Source organism: Triticum aestivum, chromosome 2D (genome assembly GCF_018294505.1).
Source record: "Triticum aestivum cultivar Chinese Spring chromosome 2D, IWGSC CS RefSeq v2.1, whole genome shotgun sequence".
Taxonomy (NCBI): Eukaryota; Viridiplantae; Streptophyta; class Magnoliopsida; order Poales; family Poaceae; genus Triticum; species Triticum aestivum.
In genome coordinates this window covers 71965866-71992225 of record NC_057799.1, presented here as the reverse complement: position 1 = coordinate 71992225, position 26360 = coordinate 71965866, and the positions used below count along the sequence as shown (strand labels likewise).

The following is a 26360-nucleotide window of genomic DNA, read 5'->3' as shown; positions in this document are numbered from 1 at the left end:
TCCTATCTGTTGGGGAACGTAGCAGAAATTCAAAATTTTCTACGCATCACCAAGATCAATCTATGGAGTGATCTAGCAACGAGGGGAAGGGGAGTGCATCTACATACCCTTGTAGATCGCGATGCGGAAGCGTTGCAAGAACGCGGATGAGGGAGTCGTACTCGAAGCGATTCAGATCGCGGTTGATTCCGATCTAAGCGCCGAACCACGGCGCCTCCGCGTTCAACACACGTGCAGCCCGGTGACGTCTCCCACGCCTTGATCCAGCAAGGTGAGAGGGAGAGGTTGGGGAAGACTCCATCCAGCAGCAGCACGACGGCGTGGTGGTAATGGAGGAGCATGGTAATCCCGCAGGACTTCGCCAAGCATCGCGGGAGAGGAGGAGGAGGGAGAGGGGTAGGGCTGCGCCAAAAGAGAGACTTTCTCGTGTGTCTTGGGCAGCCCAAACCTCAACTATATATAGGGGGGAGGGGGCTGCGCCCCCCTTAGGGTTTCCACCCCCAAGAGGAGGCGGCCAGCCCTAGATCCCATCAAGGGGGGGCGGCCAAGGGGAGGAGAGGGGGGGCGCCCCACTAGATGGGCCCTAAGGCCCATCTGGACCTAGGGTTTGCCCCCTCCCACTCTCCCATGCGCCTTGGGCCTTGGTGGGGGGGCGCACCAGCCCACCTGGGGCTGGTACCCTCCCACACTTGGCCCACGCAGCCTTCTGGGTCTGGTGGCCCCACTTGGTGGACCCCCGGGACCCTCCCGGTGGTCCCGGTACATTGCCGATATCACCCGAAACTTTTCCGGTGACCAAAACAGGACTTCCCATATATAAATCTTTACCTCCGGACCATTCTGGAACTCCTCGTGACGTCCGGGATCTCATCCGGGACTCCGAACAACATTCGGTAACCACGTACATACTTTCCTTATAACCCTAGCGTCATCGAACCTTAAGCGTGTAGACCCTACGGGTTCGGGAACCATGTAGACATGACCGAGACGTTCTCCGGTCAATAACCAACAGCGGGATCTGGATACCCATGTTGGCTCCCACATGTTCCACGATGATCTCATCGGATGAACCACGATGTCGGGGATTCAATCAATCCCGTATGCAATTCCCTTTGTCTAACGCTATGTTACTTGCCCGAGATTCGATCGTCGGTATCCCTATACCTTGTTCAATCTCGTTACCGGCAAGTCTCTTTACTCGTTCCGTAACTCACATCATCCCGTGATCAACTCCTTGGTCACATTGTGCACATTATGATGATGTCCTACCGAGTGGGCCCAGAGATACCTCTCCGTTTACACGGAGTGACAAATCCCAGTCTCGATTCGTGCCAACCCAACAGACACTTTCGGAGATACCCGTAGTGCACCTTTATAGCCACCCAGTTACGTTGTGACGTTTGGCACACCCAAAGCATTCCTACGGTATCCGGGAGTTGCACAATCTCATGGTCTAAGGAAATGATACTTGACATTAGAAAAGCTCTGAGCAAACGAACTACACGATCTTGTGCTAGGCTTAGGATTGGGTCTTGTCCATCACATCATTCTCCTAATGATGTGATCCCGTTATCAACGACATCCAATGTCCATGGTCAGGAAACCGTAACCATCTATTGATCAACGAGCTAGTCAACTAGAGGCTTACTAGGGACATGGTGTTGTCTATGTATCCACACATGTATCTGAGTTTCCTATCAATACAATTCTAGCATGGATAATAAACGATTATCATGAACAAGGAAATATAATAATAACCAATTTATTATTGCCTCTAGGGCATATTTCTAACAGTCTCCCACTTGCACTAGAGTCAATAATCTAGTCCACATCACCATGTGATTAACAGTCATAGGTCACATCACCATGTGACCAACATCCAAAGAGTTCACTAGAGTCAACAATCTAGTTCACATCACTATGTGATTAACACTCAATGAGTTCTGGTTTGATCATGTTATGCTTGTGAGAGAGGTTATTAGTCAACTGGTCTGAACCTTTCAGATCCGTGTGTGCTTTACGAATATCTATGTCATCTTTGTGGATGCTACCACGCGCTACTTGGAGCCATTTCAAGTAATTGCTCTACTATACGAATCCGGTTTACTACTCAGAGTCATCCGGATTAGTGTCAAAGTTCGCATCGACGTAACCCTTTACGACGAACTCCTTTTCACCTCCATAATCGAGAAAATTCCTTAGTCCACTAGGTACTAAGGATAAGTTCGACCGCTGTCATGTGATCCATTCCCGGATCACTATTGTACCCCTTGACCAACTCATGGCAAGGCACACTTCATGTGCGGTACACAGCATAGCATACTGTAGAGCCTATGTCTAAAGCATAGGGGACGACCTTCGTCCTTTCTCTCTCTTCTGCTGTGGTCAGGTCTTGAGTCTTACTCAATACTCACACCTTGTAACACAACCAAGAACTCCTTCTTTGCTGATCTATTTTGAACTCTTTCAAAATCATGTCAAGGTGTGTGTTTTTTTTGAAAGTATCATCAGGCGTCTTGATCTATCTCTATAGATCTTGATGCCCAATATGTAAGCAGCTTTATCCAGGTCTTCCTTTGAAAAACTCCTTTCAAACAACCCTTTATGCTTTCCAGAAATTTTACATCATTTCGGATCAACAATATGTCATTCACATATACTTATCAGAAATGTTGTAGCGCTCCCACTCACTTTATTGTAAATACAAGTTTCCAACAAACCTTGTATAAACCCAAAAACTTTGATCACTCCATCAAAGCGTATATTCTGACTCCGAGATGCTTGCTCTAGTCCATGGAAGGATCGCTGGAGCTAGCATACCTTTTAGCATCCTTAGGATCGACAAAACCTTTCTGATTGTATCACATACAACCTTTCCTTACGAAAACTGGTAAGGAAACTTGTTTTGACATCCATCTGCCAGATTTCATAAATGCAGCTAATGCTAACATGATTCCGACGGACTTAAGCATCGCTACGGATGAGAAAATCTCATCGTAGTCAACTCCTTGAACTTGTGGAAATACTCTTTGCCACAAGTCGAGCTTCATAGACGGTAACATTACCGTCCACGTCCGTCTTCTTCTCAAAGACCCATTTATCTCGGATTTCATGGCTCTTAACCATTTGTCGGAATATGGGCCCACCATCACTTCCCCATAGCTCGTAGGTTCATTGTTGTCTAGCAACATGACTTCCAAGACAGGATCACGTACCACTCTGAAGTAGTACGCATCCTCGTCGTCCTACGAGGTTTGGTAGCGACTTGATCCGAAGTTTCATGATCACTATCATGAGCTTCCACTTCAATTGGTGTAGGTGCCACAGGAACAACTTCCTGTGCCCTGCCACACACTAGTTGAAGTGACGGTTCAATAACCTTATCAAGTCTCCACCATCCTCCCACTCAATTCTTTCGAGAGAAACATTCCTCGAGAAAGGACTCGTTTCTAGAAGCAATTACTTTTGCTTCCAGATCTGAAATAGGAGGTATACTCAACTGTTTTGGGTTTTCTATGAAGATGTATTTATCCGCTTTGGGTTCGAGCTTATTAGCTTGAAACTTTTTCACATAAGCTGCGCAGCCCCAAACTTTTAAGAAACGACAACTTAGGTTTCTCTAAACGGTGTCGTCTCAACGGAATTGCGTGGTGCCCCTTTTAAAGTGAATGCGGTTGTCTCTAATGCCTAACCCATAAACGATAGTGGTAATTCGATAAGAGACATCATGTTATGCACCATATCCAATAGGGTGCAGTTATGATGTTCGGACACACCATCACACTATGGTGTTCCAGGCGGTATTAATTGTGAAACACTTTCCACAATGTCTTAATTGTGTGCCAAACTCGTAACTCAGATACTCATCTCTATGATCATATCACAGACATTTTATCCTCTTGTCACGACGATCTTCAACTTCACTCTGAAATTACTTGAACCTTTCAATAATTCAGACTTGTGTTCCATCAATTAAATATACTCAGCATCTACTCAAATCATCTGTGAAGTTAGAACTTAACGACATCCACTGCATGCCTCAGCACTCATTGGACTGCACACATCAAAATGTATTACATCCAACAAGTTGCTCTCTTGTTCCATCTTACTGAAAACGAGGCTTTTCAGTCATCTTGCCCATGTGGTATGATTTGCATGTCTCAAGTGATTCAAAATCAAGTGATTCCAAATGATCCATCTGCATGGAGTTTCTTCATGCATATATACCAATAGACATGGTTCGCATGTCTCAATCTTTTCAAAAACGAGCGAGTCCAAAGATCCATCTACATGGAGCTTCTTCATGCGTTTTATACCAATATGACTCAAGTGGCAGTGCCACAAGTATGTGGTACTATCATTACTATCTTATATCTTTTGGCATGAACATGTGTATCACTACGATCGAGATTCATTTTAGGTGCAAGACCATTGAAGGTATTATTCAAATAAACAGAGTAACCATTATTCTCCTTAAATGAATAACCGTATTGCGATAAACATAATCCAATCATGCTCAACGCAAACACCAAATCTCGATGGTAGAGGGAGCATGCGATGCTTGATCACATCAACCTTGGAAACACTTCCAACACATATCGTCATCTCACCTTTAGCTAGTCTCCGTTTATTCCGCAGCTTTTATTTCGAGTTACTAACACTTAGCAACCGAACTGGTATCTAATACCCTGGTGCTGCTAGGAGTACAAGTAAAGTACACATTCATATAATGTATATCCAATATACTTCTGTCGACCTTGCCTGCCTTCTCATCTACCAAGTATCTAGGGTAGTTCTGCTTCAGTGACCGTTCCCTCATTACAGAAGCACTTAGTCTCGGGTTTGGGTTCAACCTTGGGATTCTTCACTAGAGCAGCAAATGATTTGCTGTTTCATGAAGTATCCCTTCTTGCCCTTGCCCTTCTAGAAACTAGTGGTTTTACTAACCATCAACAATTGATGCTCCTTCTTGATTTCTACTTTCGCGGTGTCAAACATCGCGAATAGCTCAAGGATCATCATAACTATCCCCGATATGTTATAGTTCATCACGAAGCTCTACTAGCTTGGTGGCAGTGACTATGGAGAACCATCACTGTCTCATCTGGGAGATTAACTCCCACTCGATTCAAGCGATTGTGGTATTCAGACAATCTGAGCACATGCTCAACGATTGAGCTTTTCTCCCTTAGTTTGCAGGCTTAAGAAACTTGTCAGAGGTCTCATACCTCTTGACGTGGGCACTAGTATGAAATCCCAATTTCAGTCTTCGGAACATCTCACATGTTCTGTGACATTTCAAAAACGTCTTTGGTGCCACAATTCTAAACCGCACTGAACTATCACGTAGTCATCAAAACGTGTATGTCAGATGTTTCGTAACATCTACAGACGACGTTGAGGTTCAGCACACTGAGCGGTGCATTAAGGACATAAGCCATCTGTGCAGCAATGAGGACAATCCTCAGTTTACGGACCCAGTCCGCATAATTGCTACTACCAACTTTCAACTAAATTTTCTCTAGGAACATATCTCAACCAGTAGAACTAAAGCGTATGACATAATTTGCAAAGATCTTTTGACTATGTTCATGATAATTAAGTTCATCTGATTAATGAACTCCCACTCAGATAGACATCCCTCTAGTCATCTAAGTGATACATGATCCGAGTCAAACTAGGCCGTGTCCGATCATCACGTGAGACGGACTAGTCATCATCGGTGAACATCTCCATGTTGATCGTATCTCCTATACGACTCATGTTCGACCTTTCGGTCTCTTGTGTTCCGAGGCCATGTCTGTACATGCTAGGCTCGTCAAGTCAACCTAAGTGTTTTGCATGTGTTCCGAGGCCATGTCTGTACATGCTAGGCTCGTCAACACCCGTTGTATTCGAACGTTAGAATCTATCACACCCGATCATCACGTGGTGCTTCGAAACAACGAACCTTCGCAACGGTGCACAGTTAGGGGGAACACGTCTCTTGAAATTTTAGTGAGGGATCATCTTAGTTACTACCGTCGTTCTAAGCAAATAAGATGCATAACATGATAAACATCACATGCAATCAAATAGTGACATGATATGGCCAATATCATTTTGCTCCTTTGATCTCCATCTTCGGGGCACCATGATCATCTTTGTCACCGGCATGACACCATGATCTCCATCATCATGATCTCCATCATTGTGTCTTCATGAAGTTGTCACGCCAACGATTACTTCTACTTCTATGGCTAACGCGCTTAGCAATAAAGTAAAGTAATTTACATGGCGTTATTCAATGACACGCAGGTCATACAAAAATAAGACAACTCCTATGGCTCCTGCCGGTTGTCATACTCATCGACATGCAAGTCGTGATTCCTATTACAAGAATATGATCAATCTCATACATCACATATATCATTCATCACATCCTTCTGGCCATATCACATCACATAGCATACCCTGCAAAAACAAGTTAGACGTCCTCTAATTGTTGTTGCATGTTTTACGTGGCTGCTATGGGTTTCTAGCAAGAACGTTTCTTACCTACGCAAAACCACAACGTGATATGCCAATTTCTATTTACCCTTCATAAGGACCCTTTTCATCGAATCCGTTCCGACTAAAGTGGGAGAGACAGACACCCGCTAGCCACCTTATGCAACTAGTGCATGTCAGTCGGTGGAACCTGTCTCACATAAGTGTACGTGTAAGGTCGGTCCGGGCCGCTTCATCCCACAATGCCGCCGAAACAAGATAAGACTAGTAGCGGCAAGAAGAATTGGCAACATCTACGCCCACAACTACTTTGTGTTCTACTCGTGCATAGAAACTACGCATAGACCTAGCTCATGATCCACTGTTGGGGAACGTAGCAGAAATTCAAAATTTTCTACGCATCACCAAGATCAATCTATGGAGTGATCTAGCAACGAGGGGAAGGGGAGTGCATCTACATACCCTTGTAGATCGCGATGCGGAAGCGTTGCAAGAACGCGGATGAGGGAGTCGTACTCGTAGCGATTCAGATCGCGGTTGATTCCGATCTAAGCACCGAAGAACGGTGCCTCCGCGTTCAACACACGTGCAGCCCGGTGACGTCTCCCACGCCTTGATCCAGCAAGGTGAGAGGGAGAGGTTGGGGAAGACTCCATCCAGCAGCAGCACAACAGCGTGGTGGTGATGGAGGAGCGTGGCAATCCCGCAGGACTTCGCCAAGCACCGCGGGAGAGGAGGAGGAGGGAGAGGGGTAGGGCTGCGCCAAAAGAGAGACTTTCTCATGTGTCTTGGGCAGCCCAAACCTCAACTATATATAGGGGGAGGGGGCTGCGCCCCCCTTAGGGTTTCCACCCCCAAGAGGAGGCAGCCAGCCCTAGATCCCATCAAGGGGGGGGGGCAAGGGGAGGAGAGGGGGGCGCCCCACTAGATGGGCCCTAAGGCCCATCTGGACCTAGGGTTTGCCCCCTCCCACTCTCCCATGCGCCTTGGGCCTTGGTGGGGGGGCGCACCAGCCCACCTGGGGCTGGTCCCCTCCCACACTTGTCCCACGCAGCCTTCTGGGGCTGGTGGCCCCACTTGGTGGACCCCTGGGACCCTCCCGGTGGTCCCGGTACATTACCGATTTCACCCGAAACTTTTCCGGTGACCAAAACAGGACTTCCCATATATAAATCTTTACCTCCGGACCATTCCGGAACTCCTCCTGACGTCCGGGATCTCATCCGGGACTCCGAACAACATTCGGTAACCACGTACATACTTTCCCTATAACCCTAGCGTCATCGAACCTTAAGCGTGTAGACCCTACGGGTTCGGGAACCATGCAGACATGACCGAGACGTTCTCCGGTCAATCACCAACAGCGGGATCTGGATACCCATGTTGGCTCCCACATGTTCCACGATGATCTCATCGGACGAACCACGATGTCGGGGATTCAATCAATCCCGTATGCAATTCCCTTTGTCTAACGGTATGTTACTTGCCCGAGATTCGATCGTCGGTATCCCTATACCTTGTTCAATCTCGTTACCGGCAAGTCTCTTTACTCGTTCCGTAACTCACATCATCCCATGATCAACTCCTTGGTCACATTGTGCACATTATGATGATGTCCTACCGAGTGGGCCCAGAGATACCTCTCCGTTTACACGGAGTGACAAATCCCAGTCTCGATTCGTGCCAACCCAACAGACACTTTCGGAGATACCCGTAGTGCACCTTTATAGCCACCCAGTTACGTTGTGACGTTTGGCACACCCAAAGCATTCCTACGGTATCCGGGAGTTGCACAATCTCATGGTCTAAGGAAATGATACTTGACATTAGAAAAGCTCTGAGCAAACGAACTACACGATCTTGTGCTAGGCTTAGGATTGGGTCTTGTCCACATCATTCTCCTAATGATGTGATCCCATTATCAACGACATCCAATGTCCATGGTTAGGAAACCGTAACCATCTATTGATCAACGAGCTAGTCAACTAGAGGCTTACTAGGGACATGGTGTTGTCTATGTATCCACACATGTATCTGAGTTTCCTATCAATACAATTCTAGCATGGATAATAAACGATTATCATGAACAAGGAAATATAATAATAACCAATTTATTATTGCCTCTAGGGCATATTTCTAACACTATTATCCTCCTAAGGTGTATGCTCAAACTTGGCAGGGTTATATTACTCATATCATGCATATATTGTATTGCAATGCTTAGTTTTTACATGATATACACAATATTGGATGCCATCTCCTTAGTTGACACATCATATATGTGATTTCTCTCTGCTCACTGGCTTAGTATATAAATCATATATTTGAATTATATCATGCCATGATGTTTACATAGACAGCATGTATCTGAATTATGGCATGCTAACCCATTTTCTAAAGACATAATATAGTTATATCATCTCATCCTGTTTACATAGTCATCATATTTTGAATTATGTCATTCTATCCGTGAATTATATCATGCCATCATGTTTCCATCGACGGCATGTTTGTGATTTATGGCATGCCAACCACTTTAATAGACACATCATATAGTTATATCATGTCATCCTGTTTACATAATCATCATATTTTGAAGTATGTCATTCTATCCTATTTAGTTAGCCATCATACATGTGAAATTGTGTCATGTTATCCTGTTTAATTAGCCATCATATATGTGGAATTATGTCATGTTATTCTGTTTGGTTAGACAACATAAATGTGAATTATTTCATGCCCTGTTTTCTTCCCTACTATCCATTGCAACTGTCTATCTTACAATGTCTGTATATTCAATTACTTTTCTTGTTTATCAGCCATTTCAATTGGAGGGGGTGATGGCAGTATCTGTGGGAGTAAAAACACGGTCTTCAGAAAAGATCGTGCTACCTGTCGATGTAGATAGAGCCACAGTTGTACTTGCCCAAGAACCAGCCCCACCACACATAACCCAGACTCACGCAGATTGTACCCCTACCCAGTTGGACAGAGAACCAGCTACACCCCTTCTAACCCCAACCCCAATAGATAGTAACCCAGTTCCAGTTGACACAGCACCGTCTCCACCACAGAGCACCCAAACACGAGCAGTTAGTAAGGCAACTGCAGTGCCCAAAGCACGAGGACCACCACTCCGAACCCCAAGTCAACGCTTAAAGCAGAAGAAGAATTGTTCTTAGGTCAGGTTCCGTAGCTATGGTTCATACTACTTTGCTATTGCATCACTGTATTCACTCATACCAACTAATTTCAAACTTGAAGGATGCAACTGAAACTCCAATGGCGCAACAGGTATGTTTTAAACCTGTTTCTTTAACGTGTTAGCTATTGTAACTTGCTCTATGTTGATTCCAGTTTCAATTGAATAAACAGTTATGTTCTCATGCCATCCACATTACAAGTTTTGTTATTGTTGTGTAGTTTCCCACACTTATATTCTTTCTATGCTGCTTTGTCTTAAATAGATATGATTTGAACTGTCTTTATCTTGATTTGGCAACATAAACTAGAATGATATAGACCATACAGTGACCATACTACATAGATATATGTTTGTTTCATGTTGTTATCCTGTCCACCTTACTACTGAACTGGTTTACCAAAATGAGTTTCATATACAACATGGTAAACCTGTGATGTGTTTGTTTGTTTGTTTCTCTTTTAGAACGCGGATAAAATATTGGAGAAGAGTACCCCGTTATGCAATGGTAAAGGAAGTAATGCAGATAAGGTTCAAGATAGTGAGACATCCTTGTTGGTCTCCAAGAAAGATGATAAAAATTATATTGAAGACACTGAGACAACCCCAAAGTCTTGTCTTGATGTAGTCTTCGAGTTACTGGATACTACTGCTGGCACCAGCTCTTCGAACTCACTGCCTGAATCAATTCGGCTTCTTGAGTCTCAACTTCAAGTTGAAAGACATCGATCAGATGTTATGCGACAGGAAGCCGAAGGACTGAGGAAGTCCCTGCAGAATTCAGATGCATACTTTCTGGTGCAACAGCAAGTGCTGGAGGATTTAAGCGCCAAACAAGAGAAAGTTAATAAGCTTGCTAAGCATCTTGCCAGCATTATGGGTACCCAGGATATTGTTTCTTGAGCTCAGTTCTGGACTTGTTTTGCTGCGGCGTTTAGTTGCACTGGTCGCCAACTTTGACAACCAGTGTATATGATATGCTGCTTTGTTCCCTATATTTGCACTGGTGGCGAACTTTGATGCCCAGTGGATGTAATATGTGTAATAGCCGTGATAGCCTAGCGTAAGTTGCTTGCTTATTTATTTCCTTGTTGTCTTGTTTATTTGTTTGCTTGTAGTCAGTGCAGTTCTTTTTCCGCGGTTTGCTAGTGGTTGCAATAACCTAATTTTTAAAACTAGGCCACAATAACCATGGGCTACATATTTACTGTAGTTACCATGGGCCTCCTACGGGCCGTAGAAACAATGGGCCTTCTAAGGGTCGTAGGAACAATGGGCCTTCTATGAGCCGTACCATCAATGGGCCTTCTACGGGCCGTATGATCGATCGGCCAAACATGGGCCAATAACAGACCGCATTATGGGCCATAAACGGGCTAGATTTGGAATCGTCCGTTCATGGGCCGACCATAATGTGTCGTCGTTAATCGGCCATATTTGATGACGCTATGGAAACGGCCCAACGGTTTAACAGGCCGATTGTAACCACGAGCTAAATTTGGCCCACAAGCAGAAAAGGCCAGTAACGGGCCGTAAGTAACCGAATGATGAAAATGAGGCCAAGAATAAATGGGCCCTGAGAAGGCCGAAAGATAACACGGGGTGGAAACGGTCCAATGGAATAATGGGCCGTTAATGGGTATAAAACGGTACACTATTCATTGCTGGCCAGATTCACCACGGGTCGTTAATGGGCCAAGAGTTACAAATGGCCTTGTATGGGCCGAAAGACATCATGGGCCATACATGGGCCGGAAGTTACAACGGGCTGGAATCATATTGGACGGCCCAGATGAAGCTACTGGGCTTAATTCCGATAGGCCGTAACGGGTCGTGAGTTAGCGGGCCGTAAATGGGCTATATACGAACAGGTTGTTCTTTCCGTGGGTCGGTCCGTTACCTTTTGACCAAGTCAAACGGGTCGGCCTTTTCACTGGAATGGGCCTCTGTTGGGCCGTGCCACGTGTCGACGTATCATAGGTGCCTCATGTCCAATTAATGGATGACATCTGTCCCAACGGTGAGCCAACACGTGTTTCCTCCGGCCAATGAGAATTTTACACGTGGATAATCCTCATTGATCCGGGCTGTTAACGGGTTATCCGATCCAAAACCGGACCCGATAGCTTAACGGTGACCCGTTACGATGGATGCCACGTGTCGGTTACCCTTGACGAAAACACTTCCATGACGCGCCATTTATCCTCATGGAAGTGGACACTTCCGTGATGATAATTTTGGTAATGTCATGGAACACTTCTACGACAGCACAGGTATGACTATCTTGATTCTGTCATAAAATCATCATGGATGTACATGCATGACAGAAAACATGACCTACTGTGACAAACACGTATCATTACGGAAGTGTATTTTTTGTAGTGTGGGCGGGCGGGGGGCGGCAACAGTGCGGCTGGAGGTGGGAGGAAGAAGAAGTGGGTGCGGGGATGAAAAGAAGAGCGTTTGGCGGTTGGCGCGCGGCCGCCAGTTTTACATCACCTGAAGGTGGAGGTGTTGTATGTTACATCTTTTGGAGGAGGTAATGTAAAAAAATTGTATCTACATCATCTGTTAGGGATGGTTTTTTTTTTGCCTCACAGATGCAAAAGTTAGTTATTTTGCATCTACATCATCTATTGGAGATGCTCTTACCCCCCGAAATAGGTAAGACTCCCTTCGCCCTCCCTTGCCTCAGCGGCGTGGTAGGTGGGCTCACATGTGTGTGATGGGGTTGGTTTTTTTTACGGGTTCTAGCAGGTGAGGAGCAGTTGTTGACGTCGCTGCCTTGGCGACTCCATGTCTTCCCTTCTCGTGATTCTCTTGGTGTCTTAGTGGTGTGGTTGCTGGGCTGACACGTGTGTGCTATTTTTTTAATTTCTCGCTAAGTGAGGAATATATGTTGTTGTTGTTCGAGGCGCTCGTGGGACTCATCCCATTCAAGTTGTTGGATGAGGGGGAACTCAACAAAGTTGAGGTATTTGCTCTACAAACTCGAGGTGTTCAGAACCATGGATTCCTTTGTTCTGGAACTTTTGATCCACATATTTCCACTTTGACATGTTTTTTGTTTGCATCAGTACTTTCAAGCATAACATTTCATCGGCACTTCTGAGTCGTCTCAGTTTGCTTTCCTGCTGGTTACAATATAAGCTTTGCCTCTTTTTTAGAACTTTCAGTTTTATGACTTACCTCTACTCTACAGATTCTCAATCTAGCAACTGCTTTGATTTGTACAGTGCTATAGAGAAATTAGTTTTACGGGTACTTTTGACTCGTTTTATCCTCGCCAAAAAGGTGCCACCTTTTGTGCTAAAACCCCCACTCATTCTTTCATCGGTACTTCTGAGTACTATATTTCTCCTTATTTCTGAACACTGTCCTGGCCATTCGAATTTATTTGAACTAGTTCCATAGTTTTGCTAGTTTACAAGCAACCGGTGCTTCCGAGTCTTAGTTACAATTTTTTAGTAATGGCTAGATTTTGATATCCCTCTATATATATTCTCTACCATACCCTTTTTGTGGTTCCAATCATCCATTCCCTCACAACCAGTCCACCACACTTTCATTGCTAGCTAGCCACCCACATCACATTCCACCCCACTCAAATCCACCTACCATATAGAGATAGGAGAGAATTCCTTATTTGGCCCTTTCTTAAAATTTGCTTCCCTATTTGACCCAAAATAAAAATTTCTACCCTATTTGACACCTAAAGTAAATTTTGTTCCTTATATGACACTTCTGCCCATTTTAGGCACTAAAGGTGTTAAGTATGAGGTGAAAAGACCATTTTGCCCCTAGTGCATTTTGTAACTATTCTGGATGTAATAAAAAAGCAATCAGTTCATCCATGTATTTGTACAAGCATATCTATGATCAATACAGTACCATATTTCGATTAGTGTTTGATGAATTTTTTACGCACTAAACCCAATTATTTATGTAAGCCGTGATGGACCAGCAAACAAATAAATACGAGTGTATATATGTGAAAAAAATGTAACTTTGATCTAGCAAAGTACTACTGTATGATGTGTAGGTACCACGTGTTGTTAGAAAATTTATGAGTGAGAGAATATATTCAATATTGAACTTTATTTGTAGAGTTCATCATGTAAAATAGAGTGCTCCAAAAAGATTGAAGTTTTACACTTTGATCTAAGAGAAATAATTGCTAAAAGAGATACATACGTGCATGCAAAACTATACAAGTTTATAATTGGCCTGCATGCATGCACCAATGTATACTCCGTATTTGCACCCAACGGTGACTCAACAAGCCAAGGCCCAAGTTACCTATCAGCGATCGATAAAGCCTCCCGTCCCGTGCAGCTGTGAGGGAAGACACGCAGGCAGACCGCCAAGCTCGGCTCGGAGGAGATGCACGCACACGCGCCGCCAGCCTCCACGCCGCAGCTCTTATCCACGCACGCCGAGGCTCCCCTCAACCCGCACGTCATGGCGCCATGTGCGTGGACGCCCAAGGCCGAGACCGCCTCAGCGCCGTGGGCTAATCGGCCGGCGAGACTAACCAAAATATGGTATATTGCACTGTACTTTTCTGCGAGTGTATATGGTACTGTACTTATTCGTAAAAAAAATATTGTACTGATATATATGCTAGTAAAACTTCTACGGATATTTTATATGCTTTTACACGCACAGACTTACCTAATGAACAAAATATTAGAGCATACACATATATGCGCAGCATCCATTAAACATCCCTAAAATATGGGTGAGCTGGTTGCTTTTTTTACTATATCCATGATAGTTACACAATGTACTAGGGGCAAAATGGTCTTTTCACTTCACACTTAAACCCCTTAGTGTCTAAAATGGACGAAAGTGTCAAATAAGGAACAAAATTTACTTTAGGTGTCAGATAGGGAACTTTTTTTATTTTGGGCCAAATAGGGAAGCAAATTTTAAGAAAGGACCAAATAAGGAATTCTCTCTAGAGATAGATAGCTCCATGGCAAGAAAAGAAGAAAAGTGTTGGGTGACTCTATGTTCACTTATTGATTCTTTAATAGCCAAGACCCCCCCCCCCCCTCTATTGAATCCCTAAACCTCCAGTTCATCTCTTTGACCACAAATCCTATCCTTGCGAGATAGTTTTTCTATGGATTCTTAAGAGAAGCTTTGATTGCAGATCTTTCAAGGAGTTCTTATATTAAGTAACATTGTTTTGCTTATTACTCTCGGATGGTGAGAGCATCCTAGATGGTTAGGAGTCTCTTGTGATCCTATCAAGTTCTACGTGTGAAGGACACAAGAGTTTGTACGGGCCAAGAGATCACCCGGTCACTCATTTGGTGAAAGATTTTATCCTAGCGGGGCTTCTAACTGCAAGCATGACGGAATAGGTCAGTCGTGCTTCGTAGGACACTTGGGCATCACAAATGGAATTATTGAATCTTAGAATCATTTGGCTCGAAGCCTCCATCAACGTGGATGTAAGATAGTGCCAACGATCTGAACCACAAACATCCCTGTGTCAACAAATGTTTGCATTCTCTACTCTACTCCCTTACTTCCATGCAAGTTACTCTATTTTCACTTCTCTACTCACTGTGATTACTTGATTTTTCAACTAGCCTCTTGTGCTTAAAACTACCCAATTCGAAAACTTGCATCAAATTTTATATTATGTCTATTGAACACCCCCTTGTAGACCATAGACCAAATCTCATGCATTGAGATTTCTATGAAATTAGCCTAGATATGGATTCAGGAATCGTGTCTCCCATTCGCCTGGTCTTCAATATATGTTGATTGCCATTTGGAGTATACCTTTTGGTTTGAACATGGATGAGAGTTAGGCCTTGTACAATGCTAGGTGCTTAGGGAGGTGCTTAGAAAAATAAACCGGTTTTTCTGAAGCACCGGTGCCTATTTCTAAAAGCAGAGACGCCTAATTAAGCGTCTACCCCATACAAATAAGCACTTGTGCTTAAGGAAAGCCTGGTTTATTTCTCTAAGCACCTCCCCTAAGCACCTTGCATTGTATAAGGCCTTATACTTTTACCCTTTCTCTCAAAAGTGGATATTTATTTTGGTGCTATCGTGTTTTGTTTACAAGATAGGTTTTCCATAAGAGAAAAGATAGCTATAAACCTATGACACTAATTCAAACAAGTTATGTGTCTTCTATACAAAACTATAAATTAATGGTTCTGATTCCTGGAAAATTATGTAAAAATAATTTGAGTGAATTCCCTAGATATTTTGTGCCTTTATCATTTTAAGTGAAAAAAGAGAGAAGTTCATGGTAATTGCTCTTGGAATTTCATGATACTAACCTCACGAAACGTACCCTTCCAAGAAAACCCACAATTTCATGATTTAATTCTAGGAGCCTAATGTCACAAAAGGTGCACTTAATCATTACAGTCAGAACGGGTTTTTCCTAGTACACATGCTGGTAGATATTAGTTCTCGCTTGCATTCACGCAGTCTAGCAATGATATATGTTTACGAGATATTAATTCCGATATGTATTCACTTGGTCTTGATATTACTGGCATGTATTCACTTTGCCTAACACGGGACCACACATTTCTAATATGTACCATTTAAGCCGAATTAACCGAGGATCAATGTATATAGTCATGTATTTAATATGTATAAGCTGGAACTGCCGGGGTTTGGACAACCTCAGACAGTTCAAGAGTTGGTGTGCTTGGTGAATACTCATTGTTGTCTTCTTGTGTGAAACAAGGCAATGCGAGGAGATGGTAATGTGAATAAAATGGAGGCTTGGACTCAAACACTAATTGACCCATAATGGCAAGTGAAGAAGGAACAAAGACTCAATTAAAATAAACTCTTGTCGTATGATTCCTCCCATGGTTCTCGAGTTAGATCTAGTTGTTATTGGTGGGCTCCTACCTTTCTTCAGCCATGTCCATCTAGAGTCAGGGGACTCGCTGCCGATTTTGCTACCCTGCTTCTCCTCTCGGTCATTCTTGACTCGGGCAACCCTCCCACCGTCTGACCTCCTACCTCTCGTCGATTCTATGAGTCGGGTGATGAGCGTTGAGTTGTGGTCAAGATATGGTTTGATGTTGGTCGCTTTATGGTCGTTGGTCCTTGGTGGCTGGGTTTTGTGTGAGTGACTTTGTTTTCATGGCAGTTCGCCCTCGCCTTCTTTAGTCGGGTTGCCTTAGAGAGCGTTGCACATCTCTTCCTCGCTCATTTGCCATGCTTGACCATTGGTTGTGACTGAAGTCATCTTCCTTGCTCGTGCGCGTTACATACTCCCCTCTATCCGCATCCGCGCCCCATTGGCATTCCTACTATGGCCTGGGTGACGGTCGTTCTAGTTTCGTTGGGCTTTGGCCTCGTTGCGCGCAGTGATGGCGTCCTTCATTGTGGAAGTGGAGTTGTCTTTGGTCGTCCTGGCGGCGGCACTCATATGCTCGTGCAAGTTGGATCTTTTCGAGCTGGTGGTAATGGCCATTTCGAAGGAGGTGTGCTTTTGTTGTCATGGTTGTTACTCTCCGATGATGCTAGCTCCTTCGGCGTCTGGTCATTGCTTTCATGCTTCTTTGTGGTCCTTACTTGTACTTGTTTGACCTCTAGTGTTATGTCTAGGTCGTTTGTTGCCGACGCTTGTGCCCGATCCTTAGTTTCTCAATGTTGTCTAGGTTGTGGTTTTTGTTGTTTGGGTCGTGTCATCTTTGACGTTGTACGGTGCCTTCTTGACGTTGCACTCTTCTTTCTATCAAATGAAACACATGCGGCTCTCCTGCATGGTTCTAAAAAATTCCGTAATCAACTAGTCCGATACAAAGGCACTTTGATCATGTGCATAATTTATGAAGAATTTGTTTTAAGCGAATTGCAAGTATCTTTGAAACCAACTTGCACACTACGGAGTACATTACAAAGACTGATTCGCCCTAAAAAAAGGCTGATTGGTCTAAGATCCTTACCTATGCTCGTTCATTCACTCGAAAAAAAAAACTATGCCCGTTCACGTGCTCGACGCTGTACGTTTTTTTAGGGTTGACCAATTCCAGGTCTTGAGGTGATGGGCCACGTCATTGTGAGACTCTTATTCCAGGCCCAGCAAGGACGGCCCACAGCAGAGCAGCCCGCTACGGCCCACGGAACGCGCGAGGTGGGCCCTGCTAAACCTCTCCACGCCGCTCCGCCGATATAAGCCGAGCCCTAAAACCCTGGCTGCCTTCCTCCTTCTCCTCACCCCGCGCGGCGCCTCTTTTCCTCTCCTCCCCTCTCCCCTCGCCGCCGCCGCCAGCGCCTCCTCCACCACAGCTCGTCCTCCTATACACAGGTAAGGTACAAGAATCCCTAGCGCCGCCGCCTCGGCGGCTCCGCGGCCTCCCTTCTCCCCGCTCTCGCGGTGTCCCGTCGGCGTGGTTGGTGTGCTGACGCGTTCGTGCTATGGTTGGGGGTTTTGCCGGCAGGTGCGGAGGAGGAGATGTTGGTGCTCTTCGAGACGCCCGCGGGGTTCGCCCTCTTCAAGGTGCTGGACGAGGGGAAGCTCAGCAGCGTCGAGGTATTGGCTCCGTTCCCTCCGTCTCCCTACCCGTGTACGGCCGTGCTCGCGTATGGTCAAAGGCGTTTGTTTTGTTTAGTCGACTCATCCTTGCCGTGCTTTTGGTTCGCAGGATCTGTGGAAGGACTTTGCCTCGTCGGACAAAGCAAGAAAGGTGGGATGATTCATGGCTCTGTCTTTTGAGTTACTCATGGGTGTTGTGGTTTGCTCTGACTTATCACGGTTCCACTGCCTTGTTATTGAGTATTGTACTGTGGTTGTTTTGGAATCAGGCATAGCATCTGTTAATGCAGAAACATGTGTATGTAGTATTATTGTGGTGGCTGCTTTGATAAAGTTTCAATCTTTACTGGGTCCCCAGATGTTACCAGTGAAAATTACAGTTTTTCCAAGCCAGTTATTACATAAGATTAGTTTAGTATGCTGTTGTACTAGATATGTGAGAGGCTTAGTCTGTGGGTCCTTTGTGATGTATTTTTTGCATGTTTCCTGTTGAACGATCAATGGTGCTTGTTGTTTTGTTAAGATTCTTCAGCATTGTCTTATAGGGCTCTCTTTGTTGGTTCATGTTAAGGGTGCTTACCTGGATTAGTATTACTGACTTGCCGTAATGGATTTTATATCAGGTGGTTGAGCTGAAGGCTTTCAACAAGTTTGAAAACACTTCTGATGCTCTTTCAGCCGCAACTCTGCTAATTGATAGCAAGCCCAGCAAGGGTCTGCGCAAGTTCCTGCAGAAGCACTGTGATGGTGAAACATTGGCTGTTGCTGATTCTAAACTTGGGAATGCCATCAAAGAAAAGCTGGTTGGTTTGGAGACTCGGCTGTTCCATTCACATGCGTTGATCAGTATTATTGTATAATATTGTGATTTTGCAGCAAATTGATTGCCTTCACAACTCTGCTGTTATGGAACTGATGAGAGGGCTGAGGAACCAGCTCACTGAACTTATGTCTGGACTAGCTGAGCATGATCTAGGTCCAATGAGCCTAGGATTGTCCCACAGCTTGTCTAGGTATAAACTCAAGTTCAGCCCTGAAAAGGTGAGCTTTCTACTGCTGCAAAGCACCCAGGATTGTGATGCTTACTCTGAAATTATTTTCATGCTTCGTGCTCGCTGTTACAAACTATGCTCTATATTTTCTAGCATGCCTTCTGGTTATGCTCTTCTTTTGGCTGTGTGTTCTTCATTTTTTACCTATGCACAAGTAAAGCTACACTAATTCATGATTGTGCCCATTTACGTAGGTTGACACTATGATCATTCAGGCCATTGGCTTGTTGGACGATCTTGACAAGGAGCTTAACACTTACGCTATGAGGGTCCGTGAATGGTACGGTTGGCACTTTCCGGAGCTCACGAAAATTGTTGCAGATAACATCCATTACGCGAAAGCTGTGAAGATGATGGGCAATCGTGTTAATGCAGTTAACCTTGACTTCTCTGAGGTAAACTGTGTCCACATGTCCAAACTTGTGTTGTGCATGTGCCTGAAACCTGGCATTAAGTGATTGCTTCTGCTTCTTTTAGATACTGCCAGAAGAGGTGGAAGCAGAGCTGAAGGAGGCAGCTGTAATTTCCATGGGAACAGAAGTCAATGATCTTGACCTCTCAAACATCAGGGAACTGTGTGATCAAGTCCTGGCTCTTTCTGAGTACAGAGGCCAGCTCTATGACTATCTAAAAAGTAGGATGAACACCATTGCTCCCAACTTGACTGCACTTGTTGGTGAACTTGTTGGTGCTCGCCTTATTTCCCATGGTGGTAGTTTGATGAATCTGGCGAAGCAGCCTGGCAGCACGATTCAGATTCTGGGGGCAGAGAAGGTTTGTTGAATTACATACAGTGTATTTCTGTGAATTTTTAAATTCCTCTTTCTTTGACTAGTTGAACTTGATGTTCTGGTAGTTGACCACTGTCATGCTTCTGTGGTTGAAGTTACCACTTTCTTTTGCTGCAACTGAATTTGAGCTCCAGCCCCAGGGACTTAAACTGGTTATTTTTTCTGCAGGCCTTATTCAGAGCTCTGAAGACAAAGCATGCCACACCAAAGTATGGTCTCATCTATCATGCATCATTAATTGGACAGGCGGCTCCGAAGCACAAGGGAAAGATCTCTCGCTCGCTTGCTGCTAAGAGTGCACTTGCCATAAGATATGATGCCCTTGCTGACGGTGACGATAACTCCATGGGTCTTGAAAGCAGGATCAAGGTACCTGTTACCGTGGTGTAGAGGCAATTTTTTGACACCATAGATAAGATATTGTTCTCATATTTGAATCTTTGAACAGCTTGAAACACGGCTTCGAGTTCTTGAGGGTAAGGAACTTGGGAGGTCTGCTGGTTCCACGAAAGGAAAGCCCAAGATAGAAGCGTATGAAAAGGACCGGAAGGGTGGTGGTGCTCTGATCACTCCCGCTAAAGTAAGTTGTTTTTCGCTTGCTCTATGTTTCAAAGTGTAGGCCAGTTGTTAAACCTTGTCATTTGTCAAAAACAGGAGAATTCTCATTTAACTGGAGGATGATTTTCAAAGTGTAGGCCAGTTGTTAAACCTTGTCATTTGTCAAAAACAGTAGAATTCTAATTTAACTGGAGGATGATTTTTAATTGAAAGATAATTATCAGGATGTTACGACTTTGTTCTTATTGGTCAAGATCCGGGCAGATCTAACAATTGCAAAAACGAAACTTGCTGTTAATTAAGAGTGTCCAAGTGAGCACGCTGCATATTCTGTCACAGAGCATGTGTTTAGCCAACAGCTTTTGGATTTCCCAGTAATGATCATCTATACATACTGTTGTTGAACAAATAGAGTTTGAAATTTGCCTGACCTTACTTTGTTTGTCATTGTCAGACTTACAACTCAGCAGCAGATCTAGTGCTTGGACAAACCACTGAAGAAACGCCAAAGAAGTCAGAAGTTGCTTCAAAGAAGAGGAAGCACCAAGAGGAAGAACCTACTGCGGAGGCAGCTGAACAGGACGGCGAGCAGGAGAAAGAGAAGTCCAAGAAGAAGAAGAAGAAATCCAAGGACATCGAGGAGACTCCAGCAGCCGTCACCGACGCTAGCGAGAAGAAGAAGAAAAAGAAGAGCAAGGAGGCCGAGGACACCCCTGCAGCCAACACCGACGGTGAGAAGAAGAAAAAGAAGAAGAAATCAGACGCTGAGGACGCCCCCATGGAGGTTGACGTGTCTGCCAAGAAGGAGAAGAAGAAAAAGAAGAAGCACGCTGACGAGTGAGCGGCATGGAGATACGCCGGAAATTTGTGGTGTAATGCTGTACTATCATCGTTGTCTGAAAGTTTTGGGACTTGCCGTTCATGTAGAATGGAATGCCACATTAGGATTAGCAGCGACGAACCCTACAATTCGAAACTTGCAAGTGGTGAGCAGTCACTTTAAGAGGCCCAATGCTGTGCTCTCATCTATAACATCTGCCAGTATGTTCATTCTGTCGAGTAGTAATATATTTATCTGTTGTTAATTGCCAATTTTATCCCTTATCTAGTCAGCAGATTACACTTACTGCGCAGGGATGGGAACAACACTCTTAACTAGATTTTTGACTTTGATTCTTGTTGTTGCATGCATGACATTGCTGGCAGGATCGAACCAAATTAAAACATTCTCCAAATCTTTCTCGGCTGTTCTTCGTTTGCTTCTTCTTGCCTTCCAATGTAGAAGACCTGTTTGGATTGTGAGGGGGTATTGATGCATAATCCAACACTTGATCCGAGGGGTGGCTTGAGCTGTCAGTATGATGTCATCTTTGCAACTGAATCCATTAGAAAACATATCATATGATGAAACCTTGAAACATCCTGTGGATGAGAAGGCATTTATATTCTGATGATATGCCTTGTTTTCTTCTGACATTTTTTAGTAATGCGATTGTTTTGAAATAGTAGTCATTTACATTATAAAGGTATATGTACCGCAATTGAAGCCAATGATGATTAGCTTTATGTTGGAATTACCGTCATATAGCGATATTTTTGCGGCTTTCTGAGGTTTATGATCAATAGCTTAATGTCTTATATATTTGTTTATATTGTTCATTTCTCTATCTTTAATTATGCCAGTGAGGATTCTCAGACCATAGGAGCGGCTCTAGTTTTGTTTCTTTGTTTCACCGGCCTTGCTGACCCTATATTTTGTTTCCCTATATTTTAAGATCAACATTACTAATTAGCCAGAGGTTGACCTAAACCATTAAAAAGGAAAAAACAGTATATGGTTCAGGTAGGTAACCTCTCCCTCTGTCTCAAATCCATGATGCAAACATGCAACTAACCTGCTACTAATAGCAAATGCTGCGTCGGTGGGGTGCATGTAACTGAGAGCGAGCGCCCTGGCGAATCATTTCACTACGTTGCACAATTTGACAGCTCTGGGCGTTCTTGTCTGTCATTCTCCTAGGCTTATGAAGCACTTTGACCACACATGCTCTTCTGATTACAGTACACACAAGCCGGCCAAGCCAAGTACTAGTCTTCACAAATTTGCACTTCGGAGTCGGCACCGCCGCCCGCAACCTCCACCGGCGCCGCAGCAGCCGTCGCCGACGGTGGACACCAACCTCCTGCGAGCTGGCGGGTACCCTACTACAGCTTCGGCCATGACTTCCCTTCTCCGCCTTGCCGTCGAGAAGGCAGCGTGCACGTCCGTCCTGGCCTTTGCACCTGAGCTGTTCGATGAAATGCCATGCACGCTGGTGATGTCCAAAAACGTTGTCACCTGGTGTACAGAGCTTCTCTTCCCAGGCTCAGGTTATCAGGTACATTACCCCTGCTGACAAACTCCATCCCTCTCATTCTTCATCGACCGAGGTTGCTCAATACAAATGTATCCATAATATGTTACCGATGTACATGTATAGATCGTGTAGGTTTCAGCATCCTTTGCAACGCCCTGTTGTTTTGTTTCAGGTTCACGGTCAGAATGTCATGATCACATAGAATCATTATCTACAGCAAGGTACTACTGATGCCATATACAGTATATATCATAACTCAAGCATCCCACCAATAAGAACTTCACAAAACTACTCCTAAATTACACAAACGTAATTCATGCCCATTTTACTCACATGTACAGTACCATGCGAAGAGTAGATCACACTTTCTAAATTAAAGAAATATAAATCACTTAGATATCTACTCCCTCCGTCCCAAAATCATTTGAGACGGAGGACTCACTTATTTTGGGACGGAGGGAGTACAAAATAACTAGGACTGGTTAGCTTTTGCGTGCCTTCACAAGTCGTCTATCTCTCCTAAGCATCACAAGCCGTTCCGTCACCTCAGTCATATCAGGTCGCTCTTCTATATCTACATTCAGGCACTCAATGGCCAGCTTGCCTATCTCTTCAAGGATGTAGATGTCTTCTTCTGCTGCAATCTTCTTGTCGAACATTGCTCTCCCACTCTTTTCTGTCTCATAACATTTGCGATACTCAACGATGAGGCTACACTTATAGGCAGTCTTCCTGGTAATGAGTTCCAGGAGAACCACCCCGAAGCTGTAGACATCACTCTTTGGCGTTAACATGCCAGTTTTCATGAACACTGGGTCTATGTAAACCACCCGTCAAATGAGATCCTTGGTGGAATATTCATCCACTTTTGGAATATTCATCGACTGCGATAGCTGAAAGCACGAGACTTTTGGGGTTAACTTTTCATCGAGAAGTATGTTGTATGGTTTAACATTACCGTGCTGTATGTCTACAGAGTACATGTGCCTTAACCCTTCTGCAGACCCAATCGCAATGTCCAAACGCAAGTCTAAGGGGAGCGTTCGATTTTTGTTGCCATGGAGAATGCCCATGAGGCTCCCATTAGCAGCATACTCATTAACCGATATCGGAACATCAGCTTCCAGGCAGTAACCGATGAGCTTCACAATGTTATTGTGGAACAATTGTGTCCGGACCTCCACTCCCTTAACAAATTCCTCCATTTGATCTTCATCTACACCCATAAGCAATATCTTAACTGCCACTGTTGTATTGTCAGGAAGAGTTCCTCTGTAGACTCTTGAGTAACCGCCTCTACCAAGAAACTCTGCATAATTTCTTGTGATCTTTTTTATTTCCTTCTTTGTGAAAATCTTCAGGCCCGTTACATTCTTTAGTATCTGGCCTCCATTTATCACGAAATTCCTTTGTGCGTCACTTCGGAAGACGTTCAGAATGTTCAACTTGTCCAGCAAACTAGAGTTAGAACTGGAAATGCTTGTTCCTTTGCGATCAACTTGCTCTTCCCGCAATGACCAATGATCTGCGTTTTCTTCACCTTCATTTCCAAGACGTTCTGCAACATCATCAGTTTCAGGGTGCTCGTTGACATCCTCCTGCAGTTTCGATTGTTCGCTAAATGAACTTATCTGCAGCCCAACTAATGAACTACTGGTGTCAATTTTGTCAGTACTTTCCGTTTTATCAAGCATGTCAATTATACGCCGTGCATCTGGTCTTTTCTCTGGGTTAAGTTCCATGCACTCCATTAAGTGGCTAGTTTGCAGACATATGAGACTGAAAATGCAGATGACACGTAGTGCTGATGATCTACCGCGCGGTAAAATAAAAGGTTCAATGGAGCAGTAAGGATGGCTAAGTCAGACATGGGCTCTCTCTTGGGCTGCATTACTTGTTACAGTAAAGGACTCAAGTGGTGAATGCTCTGTTTTATTCTCCGAAGCTGAACTCTGTATTGTTGTCTTAAGTAGAAAATAATCCCTTGTCCTATATTTCCTGTGTTTATTGGTTAAACTGAATCAAGTACGGTTGATTTTATCCACCGAGGTCAACTCCTTGTAATCGAGAGACTGACGCGTATCGCCATCACGTGGTGTCTCGGCAGCCTGGTTGATGTTGGTGCTGTTCGGGACACCCGCGAGGTTCGTCCTCTTCAAGGTGCTGGACGAGCGGAAGATCAGCGAAGTCGAGGTGAGTGGCTCTGATATGTCTATCTATCTACCTGTGGTTTTGGCTTGTGCGACTTGTGGAAGGGTTTTGGCTCGTCAGAAAAAGCAGAAAGGTTTTGAGCGATTCGAGCCTGTGTCTTGATTTTCTCGTGGATCTCATTAGTTATTGTACAGTTTTGGTTTTTATAATTAAACCAGGGACTGCATACGCCAAGTTAATTACTACCGTGTGTCTTGGTCCAGAGGACACCGCTATTCTTTTGCCTTCAAATGTTAGCAGTGTAAGTTCACGTTTTGCCACATCGATTGTTGCACAAATTTAATTTAGTACTATAATTTGATTGGCTGGATGGATCCACTATCGGATGATTACTAACTAGATACGGAGCAAAATGAGTGAATGTACACTCTAAAATGCATATATATACATCCGTATGTGGTTCATAGTGGAATCTCTACAAACAGTGGCGGAGCTATGTGTTAGCTGCGGTCGGCTTTAGCTGTGGGGTTGGCTGACCCCACAGCTTTTCAACAAAAAGCCGACCCCACAGCTTTTCAACAAAATAGCCTAAAAATACTGTACAATTACTATTCATTGTGAAGGAAAAAATTCGGAAAATTAACTATGACCCCACAGATTTATGAGGCTGGCTTCGCCGCTGTCTACAAAGACTTACATTTACGAACAGAGGGAGTAGGTCCTTATTCCATAATTTGGCATGTGGCTCGCTGTTTGCTGAGATGTTGCGCATTGGTTGTACGGTTCTCTGTATTTTTTTTTTTTGCGAGGACTGTATCTTTGTTTGTTCATACTAAGGATGCTATCTGTGGACTGTATCATTGATCCAGAACTTGCTTGATTGTATAACTGGTGGTTGCGCTGAAGGCTTTCAACAAGTTTGACGATCCGCCGAAGAAACGCCAAAGATGTCGGAAGTGACTTCAAAGAAGAGGAAACACCAAGAGGAAGAACCTACCAAGGAGGGAACTGAAGAGGATGGCGAGTAGAAGAAATCCAAGGATAGCGAGGAGCCTCCAGCGGTTGATGCCGACGCTCTCCAGAAGAAAGAGGAAGAAAAAGCATGCTGAAGAGCGCGTCGCACGGAAATACAGCAGAAATTTGACGGTGTAATGCTGTGCTATCTTCTGAAAGTTTTAGCATCGACGAACTCTGCATTTCGAAACCTGCAAGTGCTCAGCACTCGCT

The 26360-nt window shown here is 44.3% G+C and overlaps 1 protein-coding gene, 1 non-coding gene and 1 pseudogene across 3 annotated transcripts; all 3 read left to right on the top strand.

Moving 5' to 3' along the window:
* Window positions 1-17896: 17896 nt before the first annotated feature.
* LOC123051654 (probable nucleolar protein 5-2) lies at window positions 17897-21717 on the top strand. 2 transcript variants are annotated; one of them, XM_044474609.1, is made up of 10 exons: window positions 17897-17996; window positions 18130-18221; window positions 18334-18375; window positions 18848-19027; window positions 19101-19265; window positions 19471-19671; window positions 19754-20050; window positions 20236-20436; window positions 20516-20647; window positions 21080-21717. In XM_044474609.1, exons 2-10 carry the CDS (start codon window positions 18144-18146, stop codon window positions 21464-21466), a joined length of 1683 nt encoding a protein of 560 aa, XP_044330544.1. In that variant the 5' UTR covers window positions 17897-17996; window positions 18130-18143; the 3' UTR covers window positions 21467-21717. The 2 variants fall into 2 exon arrangements, with proteins under 2 accessions (XP_044330544.1, XP_044330546.1); XM_044474611.1 differs by having other exon boundaries at window positions 17977-18001.
* A 200-nt stretch (window positions 21718-21917) lies between these two features.
* LOC123056376 (small nucleolar RNA snoR31) lies at window positions 21918-22011 on the top strand. Its single transcript, XR_006426758.1, has one exon. It is a non-coding gene; the product is annotated as a small nucleolar RNA snoR31 (small nucleolar RNA).
* Window positions 22012-22169: 158 nt separating this feature from the next.
* Window positions 22170-22243, top strand: LOC123056358 (uncharacterized; annotated as a pseudogene).
* Window positions 22244-26360: the final 4117 nt, after the last annotated feature.

Bases quoted from the DNA above. Each gene is read 5' to 3' on its own strand.
- LOC123051654 (XM_044474609.1), top strand. From the start codon at position 18,144: ATGTTGGTGCTCTTCGAGACGCCCGCGGGGTTCGCCCTCTTCAAGGTG. The intron at 20,051-20,235 runs GTTTGTTGAATT...TTTTTTCTGCAG, and splicing joins AGATTCTGGGGGCAGAGAAG to GCCTTATTCAGAGCTCTGAA. The intron at 20,648-21,079 runs GTAAGTTGTTTT...TGTCATTGTCAG, and splicing joins CTCTGATCACTCCCGCTAAA to ACTTACAACTCAGCAGCAGA.